This window comes from Enhydra lutris, unplaced genomic scaffold (genome assembly GCF_002288905.1).
Source record: "Enhydra lutris kenyoni isolate GAN:26980312 unplaced genomic scaffold, ASM228890v2 scaffoldscaffold45, whole genome shotgun sequence".
Taxonomy (NCBI): Eukaryota; Metazoa; Chordata; class Mammalia; order Carnivora; family Mustelidae; genus Enhydra; species Enhydra lutris.
In genome coordinates this window covers 3,085,215-3,097,724 of record NW_019154129.1, presented here as the reverse complement: position 1 = coordinate 3,097,724, position 12,510 = coordinate 3,085,215, and the positions used below count along the sequence as shown (strand labels likewise).

Genomic DNA, 12,510 nt, shown 5'->3' with positions numbered 1-12,510 from the left:
AGACCACCCCACAGGCTCGCCTCAGCCCCCGCCCCGAAGACAGTCCCCCAGGTCCTGGGGCAGACAAGGGGATGGGGTTTGACTGCAGCTGCCAGGACCCCCCTCTTCCTTCAGTAGAACTGCAGTATCCTTAGTAGGAAGGAGCTTGTCTAACCCATCTTGACGCAGGTGGGGAGACAGGACCAGAGAGGGTGTGTGGCCCTCCCAAGGACACACAGCAGGACCTGGGCTCACTGACTTGCGTTCTGTGATGTTTCTAGCCTTATTTGCCATCATTTTGCCTTGCTGTAAAATGAGGATAGTAAGAATATCCCTGCTGGGCTTGTGGGCGGAGTTAAATGAGTTAATATTTGTCATGCTGTTAGAACAATGCTTCATTCATAAGAAATGCTACTTAGATATGTATATTTTTCCTCCACAGATAGGATCTGACATTAAATATTGTTATTAATAGTTAAAATTTAGCGAGGTACTACATATATATAATATATGTATATTATATATATATTCGTTTTTTCTATATACCTTATCTCAACTAGTCTTTATAAGGTATGAAGAGATGACTGCCCCATTTTTCAGATGAGCACACTGAGGCTCTGTGAGGGGAGACTCTGGCCCAAGGTCCAGGATGGTCCCCCAGCTGCATTTTCCTCACGGGTTGGCACTCTGTTCCTTGAAGGTCCCACTGGCAGGGGTCTGTCAGTCTCGGGTGTTGGGAGTACCTGGAGGGCGGCGGACACGGAGAAGCCCACGAGGCCAGCGCTGAGGTGCGCCTTGCTAAGCACGGCACACGTGGTGGCCGCCAACACCAGCACCTTCCCCAGCAGCTCCAGGTTGACAACCAGCCACCTGCGAGGGGAGGCAGGGAAGAGCCGGCTCAGCAGGGGACCCTCTCTGCGGGACTTGCTTCTCTGGGCACAGGGCCTCATCATCGTGCCAGCTTGAGTCCCATAGGGGTCCCCAGCCATGGTCCCCTGCACACCCCAGGCCCCACCCAAGCTCGGTGGGTGGGGGAGGTGGATGACCTCCTGTCTCTTCTATGCCCCGCCCAGAGCCTGGCACACCGTAAGTGCTCAAGTCAAGTGTTGCCATGGTGCCAACCTTCTGCCTGGGGTGTGCCTGGCCATATCCCTTCCTTGTGCTCCCCCTGTCTGAACCCAACCCCCCTTTTATCTTCGTGCTCATGTTGGGTTGAACGTTGCCTCCTCCAGTTCTCCTGGCCTGTTCCTCCCCTTTCTCTCTCATATGTAACTGATAACTTCATAGCAGTTACCACCCTTTATAAGAAAACTATTTACTCAGTCCTCGACCATCAGTCTCCATCACCAGATCATAAGCTTGGCGCAGGCAATGGCTTTGTCTTGGTCATGACTGTGTCCCCAGCACCTTAGCACAGGGCCCAGCACTTAGTAGGGGCTCAGTGACTAATATATTGAGTGGATGAATAAATATGCAACCCCTCCTACTGGATTCCTACTCTCCCATTCATCCAACAAGCACATATTAAGCCCCGACTGGACGCCATGCATGCTAGAGGTGCTGGGGACACAGTTTTGAAACCCTTGTCTTCAGGGAGCTCTGGGCTTTACTACATATAGTATCTTGTTCTCCAAACAACCCCACAAAATGGGGTTGTCCCCATTTGACAGGTGAGGACACTAAGGCTCAGAAGAGTTAGGTATGTGACCAAATACACACACGTAACAAGTCTTTGAAGCCACATTGCCCTGACCAATACCAGAAAGCATGCATCTTTCCCAACAGGTCATGGATTTGCAAGGGAGCAGCCCAACAAATGAGTAAGTAACCGGCTTCCTAGACGGCTGACCTTGAGACAGTCCCTGTGTTTCTTTAAATGCCAGTTTAGCCGTCTGTGGAATGAGGTAACATCTGGCTCCTTACAGTTGAGAAGAATCAGTGAGATGTGTCATATGTGACACGGAAATCACTGGGCCTTCCACATAGTAGGTGCTTTCTAAATGTTCAGAAGGGCTTTCCCCGCTAGGCTAGGATCCTGGGAAGACTCAGACAGATCACCCAGAAGGCATATGGGAGTGAGACACTGCCCACAGCCACACGGCCTGAGTCGCAGCTGGCCAGGGACCCAGGGCACAAAGGGGAAAGGAATTCACATTTACTGAGTGCCTACTGTGTGCCTGGCCCTCTCCACACTATGGCACCTGGATTCAAAGCCTGAGTCCACCACATACTGGCTGTGCACCCCTGGGCAAATTCCTAAATCTCTCTGTGCCTGAGGTTCACCATCTCTGGAACAGTCTCTGCCTGGTGAGTTATTAGGACTAAGTGAATAGATCCGTGTACAGTGCCCAGAACCCCGTAGGGCATGCAGGAAGCTTGTTACAAGTACTAGCTGAGTGTATTTACAAAATCCCGATAGCCACCCTATGAAAGCCGTCCCGCTCTGACAAATGAGGCTCAGAGAGGTATGTAACTTGCCCAAGATCGCCCAGCTAGGAAGTTGCAGAGATGGGATAAGAGCCCATGCCTGTCTGTGCTCTCAAAGCCTACGTTCCTGAAAGGAGGCTGAGGATGCTTCTGTAGCTGCTCCGTGGAGCCATGGAGGCCAGTCCAGGGGCCTGGCCACAGAGGCGTCTTCCCTTTGGCTGACATGTCTTCCCCCTACCTGCCTGCTCCCGGCATGTCTACAGGCCACGTTCCATCTGCTCATGGCACGAACCAAGGGCCCCCATGGGATGTAGCCTCAGTTTTATCCCTGCCAAGTGGGCAAGCCACTTGGTCTCTCTGGCCACACACTATGACCCTCAGTCTCACTCATCTGGGTACCCAGATGGAGTACTATTCTTCTCTTCCCCCAGGCTCTTCTTACCTCTCGGCCACCAGCCGTGGGAAAGTGACTCTCTGGCTCTCGTCCACGTATGCGTCATTCTGAGCCACAAAGGGGCACTGGGCCTGGAAGGCTCTGACCACTGCACTGCCCTGGAAGGTCTCGGCCACATGGGAACACACGCACGAGTGCCTGGCTGACTCCAGGCGTCTGAGCTGGCAGAGGCTGGCCGCATATAGACTCTGCAGTGGGACAGGTGTGGAGGAGAAAAGTCACCGACACAGCAGCACAGGGGAGCCTCAATGACACACTTTCCGACCAGGCTCCGCTACCAGCTTGTTCTGTGACCTTGGGCTAGTTGCTTTCCCTCTCTGGGCTCCCAAATCCTTGCAGAATCAGAATTACATGCGTTCTTTTCCCGGGAAGCTCACCCTCCCGTGGCCCAGCCCAGAGCGAGTAAATCAGAATCTCTGGTGGGGTCCCCTTGGCCTTGATATGTTTTAAATAAAACCTTCTGGGTGATTCTCATGCACAGCCAGGACTAAGAAATCCCTCCTCTGGTGTGACTGTCTCATTCCCAGCTCTGAGGCCCCCTTCTTTACTTAGGGCCAGTCGTTTTTGGAACAAAACCATAAAGGACACGGAAGGTAGGTGGCCAAGTGCAACTCACTCCCTTAGCTGGAGCTCCCGTGCCAGGTGCCGGGAACCTAACAACACACAAATAACAAGACCGTTATTTGGTGTGAGTTGCCGTTTGCACACAGGCCAGGAGGCTGTGCATGGGCTGAACACCCAAGCTGGGTGCTAGGCTCTTTACAAACAGCATTTACTAAGAGGAGGTGGACATTCGTGGGCTTCACGGTTTATAGACGAGAATGCCTAGGGCCCAGAGGGATAAAGCAGCTGCTTCGGGTCTCTGTGGCAAGTAAGTGGCAGGGCCCGGATTCAGACCCACCTCCACCTGCCCCCAAGGCTCTCCCTCCCCAAGTTAAGAGGACAGAGAGACCACAGCAGTGGCTGTGGCTTTTGTCCTAGGACCATAGCTTTTTTCCTACTCTATTTCTGATTTCCTGGGGTGGAGGGTGAGCTTCCCTCACAGTATCTGCATCAGTAGGTCCTGGATGGGGCCCGAGAATGTGAGTTTCTAAATAGCTCCCAGCTGGCACTGATGCCGTGGGTCTGAGACCACACTTGGAGACCCATGGAGTGAGGATGGAGACAGGGACAGCGTCTTGGTGACCGCTGGCCCACTGCACTTCAGGAACGTAAGCCATTAGATTCTGTCCTCTTGTTCCAAGCTAAGGAGGCAACTGCTCAGGCAACAGCAAGAGTCAACCCTAATATGACGGCCTTCGAGAACTTGCTATGTCTTCTTGGTTTCTAGATCACTGGGAAAGATCAAGCTGATTCCAGCAGCAGCACGATGTGATGTGAGCTACTGAGAACCTGGAGGGGGACGTCTGGGAGATGGAGATGAGTAAAAAGTGTTGGAAACACATTGTGGTTTCTCTGCCTCTGGCAGTTCTTCTAGGGACGGTCCCCAGATGCCCACTGGACAGAAGCTCCCACCCAGAATCCGGCTCAGAGACAGGGGACTGGCTGAGGTGACTTGGGCTGGCCCTGGGAACCTCCTTAGTCTCTTCCTACCTGAAGCCCAGTGTAGAGGGCCACCAGCGGCAGGATGGCCACAGCTGCAAGCGGGGTGGCCACCATAATCGCCAGAATGGCCTCCAGGAGTCCAAAACCATAAATCAGCAAGGACCGGACTTTGTCTGGGATGTCCACATCGACTGTGTCTGTCTCCTTGGAGAAGTGGTTCAGCAGGTTCCCGAGGGTGGTCCGCTCAAAGAAGCCAATGGGAGATGGCACCACATCCCACAGAAGTCTCCGGAAAAGCAGGCTGGATGCCCGGATCCCCGCTAGGAGCACCATGGCCACAGAGGCAAACAGCCCAAGGGCTGGCGGGGAGAGAGAGAGAGGGTGTCAGAGCATGAGAGCTGAGACTGCCTCCAACCACCCCATGGTGGCCATCTTCTGTTTCGACCACCTCCACAATCCCTTGATGGAACCACGCTGTAGCGGGCCGAATAGTGCGCCTCCCCACCCTGCAAACTCAAGTCCCCCAGGAACCTCGGAATGGAACCTTATTTGGGAATAGGATCTTTGGAGATGTTTTCAGTGAAAGATCTTGAGATGATACCACTCTGGACGTAGGGTGGGTTCTAAATCCAGCGACTAATATCGTTACGAGAAGAGAAGACAACCAGAGGCACGGTGAGGGCACGTGAAGACAGGCACAGACACTACAAGCCAAGGACTGCTGGCCCCCAGCAGAAGTGGGAGAGAGGGTGGGACCGATGCTCCATCAGAGCCTCTGAGAAGAACCAGTCCTGCGGAGAGCTCGGCTGTGGGCTTCTGGCTTCAGGACTCTGAGAGATACATTTCTATTGTTCTGAGCTACCAAGTTTGTGGTAATTTCTGTCAGCTGTAGGAAACTAACCTAACCCCTTCCTCCTAATGCTGATCTGTGTGCTCGGGATATCACTCACGTCCCTCCCCATCGCTGAGGTGAGGCAGACTTTACCCCCAGCCAATCCAAACACCATGGTTGGTCTGTCCCTGCCCGAGTCCTCAGGTGCCCCTAACAACTGGGGGCCAAGATCCTGCATTTATTTGTTGATGACTCTGGTACAGGCTCTGGGGGCTCCAGGAGAGGAGGGAAGTGCCGTGTCCCCTATGACCCCAAGCCTTAGTGGATAGATGCAGGTCTGCCCTCGAGGCCAGGATGTTTGCACGAATGTTCAGGAAGGAGATGGTAAGCCATGGACAGGCAGACCAGGGATCCCTGAACACCTCGGAGGGGGCTGGGAGGATGGAGAGTGAGGAAGGCCAGCAAGGGGTACCTTGGAGGCAGCCTAGGAGCCCGAAGATCGAGCCCCGCAAAGCTGCCTGCGTCTGCCGCCCGTCCGCAGTGGGGTCGTCCGCCCACAGGCTCAGCCAGTAGCTGGAGCAGAAGGAGGCCACTTGCTGGCAGAGGAAGAGGAAGAGTACATAGAGGCAGAGTGGAGCCCCTACAGCCCGTAGGTAGGTCAGGTACATGGTGGCCTTCACCTGTAGCACATGGAGGGGAGATGGGGGCAGAGAGAGGCCCCGGGGGAAGGAAGGAAGGAAAGACCATGTGAGGCTCTCAAAACACATTGACAGGGCAGATGGAACCATGATGCAGACCTTATCCATCTTCTCTTGGTGTCTCCCACCTGGAGCACCATCTCTCCTTAAGGCCCCCACCTCGGCTCCAGACCCCCTTTGTCTGCAGAACCCTCAGAGGGCCAGTGGGAGCTGTAAAGGGGATGGGTGGTGGCACTTTCTGGCTTGGGAGTGATTTACTGAGCACATACTATAGGACAGGCATATGTCTCTGTCCCCATCGTAATTCCCACCAGACAGATAAGGAAACTGAAACATAAAGAGGTTTAGACCCTTGACTAAGGTTTAGCTGCCACAAATCTGACGTTCTTCACGTGGTTGTAAGCCAGAGTGAACTTCTGGAAACATTCAACCCAACCCCATCTTGCTGTTGCTGACCTGTTCATGGCTTTTTCTTGCTTTTAGAAGAAATTCCAAACTTCTAGTCTATCTCTCTAACCTTACTTCCTTCTATTTGCCGGTCTCATGGGATCCCCTTCTTTTCTCTGGCACCCTAAGCTCCTTCCCACACCAGAGCTTTGCACCTGCTGTTCCCTCTGCCTGGAATGCTCTCCCCCTGCTCTATCTGTGGCTGGTCCCCAACCCATTGCCCTTATTTATTTAATAGCATTTATCATTATCTGATACCACCTTGCTCAGTTGCCTGATTGCTGACTATCTCTCCCCACTAATAGGCAGTCTCCACCAGAGCAGAGACATCACCTGGCATGGAGTGGGGTTTCTGTACATGTTTTCTGGGTGGATGAGTGGGTGGATGGTTGGGTGGGAAAAAGGGTGATTGGGTGAATGGGTGAATGAATGGGCAGGCGGGTAGATGGGTGAACAAACAAATGAGTCTGTAGGTGAGTGGGTGCATAGGTGAGTGGATGGATGGATAGACAGATGGAAGATGGGTAGATGGATGGGTAGATGGCTGGATAAATGAATAGGTGGGAGGCTGGGTGAGATAGATGACTGAGGAGATGGGTAGGGGGATGGATGGGCGAGTAGGTTGGACAGGGTGGGTGGTGAATGGGTGGAAATGTAGAAGGACTGAGGAATGAATGAGTAGGCAGGCAGATGGATGGGTGGACACAGCGTCATAGAAGAAAAAAAATAGTTTAAGCTGCAAATTCTGACTGTCCTAGATTGAGTCCCAGGTTGGTGCCTTGCTCGCTAGACAAACACAAACTCTTTAAGACCTCAGTTTCCCATCTCTAAAATGGGACTATCATCTAATTCCAGGACAGGTTGAAAGCATTAAGAAATACGAAGTATCTGGAGTCTTACTTGGCACACAGCAGGCGTTCAATAAAGGGGAGTCACCCTGCTCCCACCCAGTGCTGTATCTATCAGATGGGAGGTCTTGAGCCCCAAGGGGTGGCGAGGCGGGGGAGGTGAGCACCATAACAGTGGACGCAGAGGGGAAGGAGCAGCTGGCGGTTACCCTGCCATTCTGCACGCTGTCCTCTGCTGTGGGCTGTCCTGCCCACTCGGGCTCATCTAGGACAGCCCCTGTCTGGGCCTCTGAGGTGGTACCATCCTTCCCAGGGACTAACTTCATGGACCTGCCACTGAGAGGAAAGGAGGACAAATCAGTTTTCCTGTCTAGGGGGGGTGTGTGCACCCAACCCTCAAGGCCACTGGTAGCACTCGCTGTGCTTAGCGCCACAGCGGACTCACCTGCCAGATCCACCCGTGGGCCTCTCACATCCAGCAGAGCCTCTGGGGTCCTTGGCCTCGGTCGTGAGTTCTGTTTCTGCAAGGTCAAAGGAGTCCTGTCACACGATAGGGGTCAGTACTCGGGTTCTGGGCGCTGGCTTTGACTCCCACTGGCTATATGGCATTCACTTGTCTGAGCACCTGTTTCCTCCCATCTGGCTCTTACAACTGCTCTCCATCCTCCCTGGGTTCTTCTAGGAACATTACTCCTTCAATCACTCATTCATTCATTCACTCAGCAGACATGATCACACACCTGCCACAGACTTGTGCCTGGAATGTTCTTTTCTGGTAACTACCCGCCAACCCCAGGAGTCACCTCCCCGAGAAAGGACCCTCCCTCCGACCATCCCCCAGGCCAGACAGGTTCCATCTCCAAGCTTCAGGACGGTGGCACTGTGAGTCAACACTTGGGATTTCTACTAGGGTGAGCCAGTGCTCACCAGATGTTTTCAGACAAGGCAGAGCCTGGGGCTGGGGCCCTGACTGTGTCCTTGCTTTGTCATTGTGGCGGGGGTCAGGGTGGGGGCAGTGTCCAGCCTACTCATGAAAAAGCACGTGCTCTGGAGCCAAGCCGCTTGGGTTCAGCACTACCCATTTAGAAGCCATGTAAGCCTGGGCTTGTTCCTTTACTCTGCACCTCGGTTTTCTCCTCTGTGAAATGGAGGTGAGACAGCCCTGACCTCACAGAGGCACTGAAATGATTCGATGAGCTCGAGCATGGGAGGAGCCACTCATTGTGGGCTCACATTGGTGGCTTCCCTTCTAATGCATGGTCATTTTTCCAGCACGCGTTGTGTTTTCTGGTTATTAGAAGCCCTAGCTACGGGACACCTGGGTGGCTCAGTTGGTTAAGTGTCTGCCTTTGGCTCAGGTCATGTTCCCAGGGTCCCGGGATCGAGTCCCACATTGGGCTCCTTGCTCAGCGGGGAGCCTGCTTCTCCCTCTGCTTGTGCTCACTCGCTCTGACAAATAAATAAAATCTTTAAAAAACAAACAAAAAAAAGCAGCTGCAGCTGCTCTAGCTAGCATGTCACAGGCCTTCTGGCCTCCAGCCACTAGGTGACCACCTTGCTCAAGCCCTGTAGCAGTTAGGAACCCAGATGGCAGATTTGAACACCCCTAAATTCTAACCTTGTGACCTCAGAACATGTGTCTTTGCCCAGTTTGCTCATTAGAAACAGGGCAGCGAAGACTGCACGTGCCTCGTAGGGCTGTTGTGTAGATCTGATGAGATAAGTTATGTAGAGGCCCTTAGCACAGTCCCTGGTTCACAGCAGGTGTCACTGGCTCTAACGGAGGGGATATGTGGCCTCTTCAGAGTGCTGTCTGCTTCCAGGCCTGGGCCCCCACAAAGGCTGTAGCCAGAGCATTCTAGTCATACCAGTGGAATCCTTGGAGCCTTCTCCCCAACCAAGGGTGGCAGAAGCCAGCCACAGCCAGCCAGCAAAGCCCAGCCAATACCTCCATCTCCACTGTCTCCTGGATGACTGGCTGCGTCCAGAAGGCGCACCAGGGCCCCCTTCCTGTGCAGAAGCTCCTGGTAGGGACCCATCTCGACGATGGCTCCATCTTCCAACACCACGATCCAATCAGCCTGGGGCAGGACGTGGAGCACGTGGGTCACGAGAATCCGTGTCTAGATAGAGAAGGAGTAGAAGTTACACTCCTGTGTTTGACCCAGTCTTCCCGAGCTGGGTGGAAGGGGGAGGCATTGTCCTGGGGCTCAGTTTGGGGAGAGCTCCCCTTCTTGTACTCCTGCTCTCTTTCTTTATGTCCCAGCAGAGCTATGTCTTTTAAGCTATGTCTTATGTCTTTTATGTCCTTTAAGCTATGTCTCGAAACAAGAAGACTTAGGCTTCCCCTGAACCTGGCCAGTGACCTGAGGGAGCCTGAGCTGGGAACAGTCTAACCATGGGCCCAAAAGCAAGAACTGGCTGCCGCCGTGGGCCACTGAGATGGGGACTTGCTTGTCATGTGGCATTGTCAGAGCCAAAGCCAACCACTGTAGAGGAAAATGAGACTCGAGGAGAGTGGTGGGGAGACAGATGGGGGTTAGGACGCCCCCTGCCTTTGGGCTGTGAATGCTGACATGTTTACCCAAACGTACCGTTCCATGGAGCAGCCCGCTAGGCCCGATGACCTGGTTGAAGACGTGCTGGCCGACATGGGCGTCCAGGGCCGCCAGGGGGTCATCGAGCAGGTACACGGCAGCTTTCCTGTACACGGCCCGGGCCAGGCTCAGCCGTTGCTTCTGGCCCCCGGAAAGACTCATGCCCTGTGGCCACAGGAGAGGGACAGGGGCTTGGTGCACACTTGCTCATCAGAATGAGGGCCAGCTCCCCATGCCCTTCCTATGGAGTCACCTGCCAGCTGCAAACGCTTGCTCTCAAGCCAGTGTCCCTCTCGGTCTCCACCCAGCCGGGCTTCGAGGAGGAGTTAATCTGCATGCTCTGCGCTATCCTCTCCTCCCAACCACTTCTCCCTTGAGTCTGGCTTGTGTTCTCTTTTCCCCACCGTATGGTTCCACCTTCCTCAGGGACACCAGTCATCTCCCTGTTGTCCAACCCAGTGCTAACCTGTCAGTCCTTATTGTCTTTCATTCATTCGTTCAGTCATTCATTCATTCATTCCACTCTCGTTTTCCACATAGGGCTACGATACACCCAATGTTCTGTGCTCCAGGGATACAGCAAGCAATAAGACCCAGTCCCTGCTCTCATGTAGCTTATGCTCTAACGAGGGAGGATGGGAGACACGTCATCAATAAACAAATAAAATATATCACCTGAATGAAGACATGAAGAGTAACAAAGTAGAATTAGCATGTATGTTGAACCAGCATGAGCAGGTTTGCTGTGCTGGGTAAGGTGGTCAGGTAAGGCCTCTGCACTAGGGGGACATTTGAGTTGAGACCTGAACGAAGTAAGGGATGACCCATGGAGCCCTGGGAAAGAGCTTTACAAACAGAGAGAACAGCAGGTGCAAAGGCCCTGAGGTAGGAAATATGCTCTCAGTGTTTAATGAACATCATGGAGAGATCCATGTGGCTGGGGTGAAGCAGAAAAGGGGAAGCAATGATAGGAGATGGAGTCAGAGAGAAAAGTGGGGCCAGACCTTGAGAAGCCTTGTTGCAGACACTCAGGACTTTTGCTTTGACTCTGAGGGAGATGGGAAGATCTTGGAAGATTCCAAGCAGAGAAAGGATGTGGTCTGCCCTACATTTGAACAGAATCCCTTTAGCTGCTGCACTGGGATTAGCCTATCTGGCATGAAGACAGAAACAAGTAGGGCAGCCACGTAGGGGTGGTTGGACAATACCAGAACACTCTGGGTCTGCTTCGAAGGTGGACCCAACAGGATTTGCTGATGACCAGATACATGGGTGCATGTAAAGGGGAAAATCAAGGATGACACCATGGTTTGGGATCTGAGCTCTGGAGGGATGGAGCTCTGGTCACTGGGGATGGGGATGGGTGGGCAGTTCCTGGGGGAGCACAGGTTTGGTTTAGGATATGATAGCAGGACAGAGGTAAGGGGCAGCAGGCACTCCTTCCTTCTGCAACACCCTCCCTTGGCCTCCAGGATGCCCTGTCCTCCTCCCTGGACAGCCCTCAGCCACACAGGGGCCCTCTCCTCTTCTCCAGGAAACCCACTTGTTCCCTTAATAGCAACCCCTACCTTTTCACACTCCACTCCCTAATCCAAAGTAGGGCAAACTTTTTCTGTAATGGGCCACACAGTAACTATTTTTTTTTAAAGATTTTATTTATTTATTTGACAGAGAGAGAGAGATCCCAAGTAGGCAGAGAGGCAGGCAGGGTGGGGGGGGGGGAGCAGGCTCCCCGCTGAGCAGAGATGCCCAAGGCGGGGCTCGATCCCAGCACCCTGAGATCATGACCTGAGCTGAAGGCAGAGGCTCAACCCACTGAGCCACCCAGGCGCCTCAACACAGTAACAATTTTAACCCCAGTCTCCGTGACAAATGCCCATCTCTGCCCCTGTCATGCAAAGCAGCCATTGACCATGGTAATGATTGAGTGTGGCCATGTCCGCATAAGACTGCATTCGAAAAAATGCACAGTGGACTGGATTTGACCTGGGGGGTCATAGTTTGCTGACCCCTGCCCAATCTGTAGCTCCAGATGCATAAATCCTATCTATTGGACATCTCTGCCCCAGACCCTTTGGTGAGGCCCAGAGAGGGGAAGCTATCTGACTAATGTCATCCAGAAAAACAGGGCAGGGAGCCCAGATCACCAGACGCCCTGCTGCTAAAAGCCTCTGTCCACCAGTCCCTACCACGCCTCTGCTTTCGTCTCTATTTGTAATCACTCGCTTATTAGCCACTATGGATTGAGCTCCCATTTGGCCCTGGGCGAAGCCCTCTGTCTGCCCCATTTCCCTGTTCCCTTGTCTCCTCTTCGTCCCTCCCTCCACACAGCCCCACAGGTCAGGGAGGCAGTTGGTCCCGAGCTCTGATGCCTCCCCCTGGCAAGAAGGCCCTGGGACCCTCACCTGCTCCCCAATTTTGGTGTGGACCCCAGCAGGGAAGCTGCTCACGTCTGGCCACAGGGCGCAGGCTTCCAGGACCCTCTCCAGCCACAGTGGGTCCAGCTTCTGCCTGAAGCACACATTCTCTACCACGGACATGTGCTGGACCCAGGCCTCCTGGGGCACGTAGGCCACGGAACCCTAAAATGCAACTCATTTGGCCATTAAAAAGCTGATAGGGATGGAGATAAGAGCGATTTTGGAGAAGGAGGAGAAGCGGGGAGGGGCGGGGAGGAAGGAGG

General features: G+C 53.6%; 1 protein-coding gene across 2 annotated transcripts in view; it reads right to left on the bottom strand.

The window, feature by feature from the left end:
- LOC111156078 (ATP binding cassette subfamily C member 6) overlaps positions 1 to 12,510 on the bottom strand; it is a 45,516-nt gene that overhangs the window by 6,596 nt on the left and 26,410 nt on the right. Inside the window, exons 17-25 of one of the 2 annotated variants that reach the window (XM_022516673.1) lie at positions 12,233 to 12,409; positions 9,825 to 9,992; positions 9,179 to 9,353; positions 7,676 to 7,751; positions 7,440 to 7,566; positions 5,710 to 5,917; positions 4,454 to 4,764; positions 2,849 to 3,048; positions 723 to 849 (exon numbers count right to left, since the gene is read on the bottom strand). In XM_022516673.1, coding sequence (XP_022372381.1) covers positions 723 to 849; positions 2,849 to 3,048; positions 4,454 to 4,764; positions 5,710 to 5,917; positions 7,440 to 7,566; positions 7,676 to 7,751; positions 9,179 to 9,353; positions 9,825 to 9,992; positions 12,233 to 12,409 — 1,569 coding nt within the window. The remainder of the gene's footprint in view (positions 1 to 722; positions 850 to 2,848; positions 3,049 to 4,453; positions 4,765 to 5,709; positions 5,918 to 7,439; positions 7,567 to 7,675; positions 7,752 to 9,178; positions 9,354 to 9,824; positions 9,993 to 12,232; positions 12,410 to 12,510) is intronic. The other variant, XM_022516674.1, reaches the window with a different exon arrangement.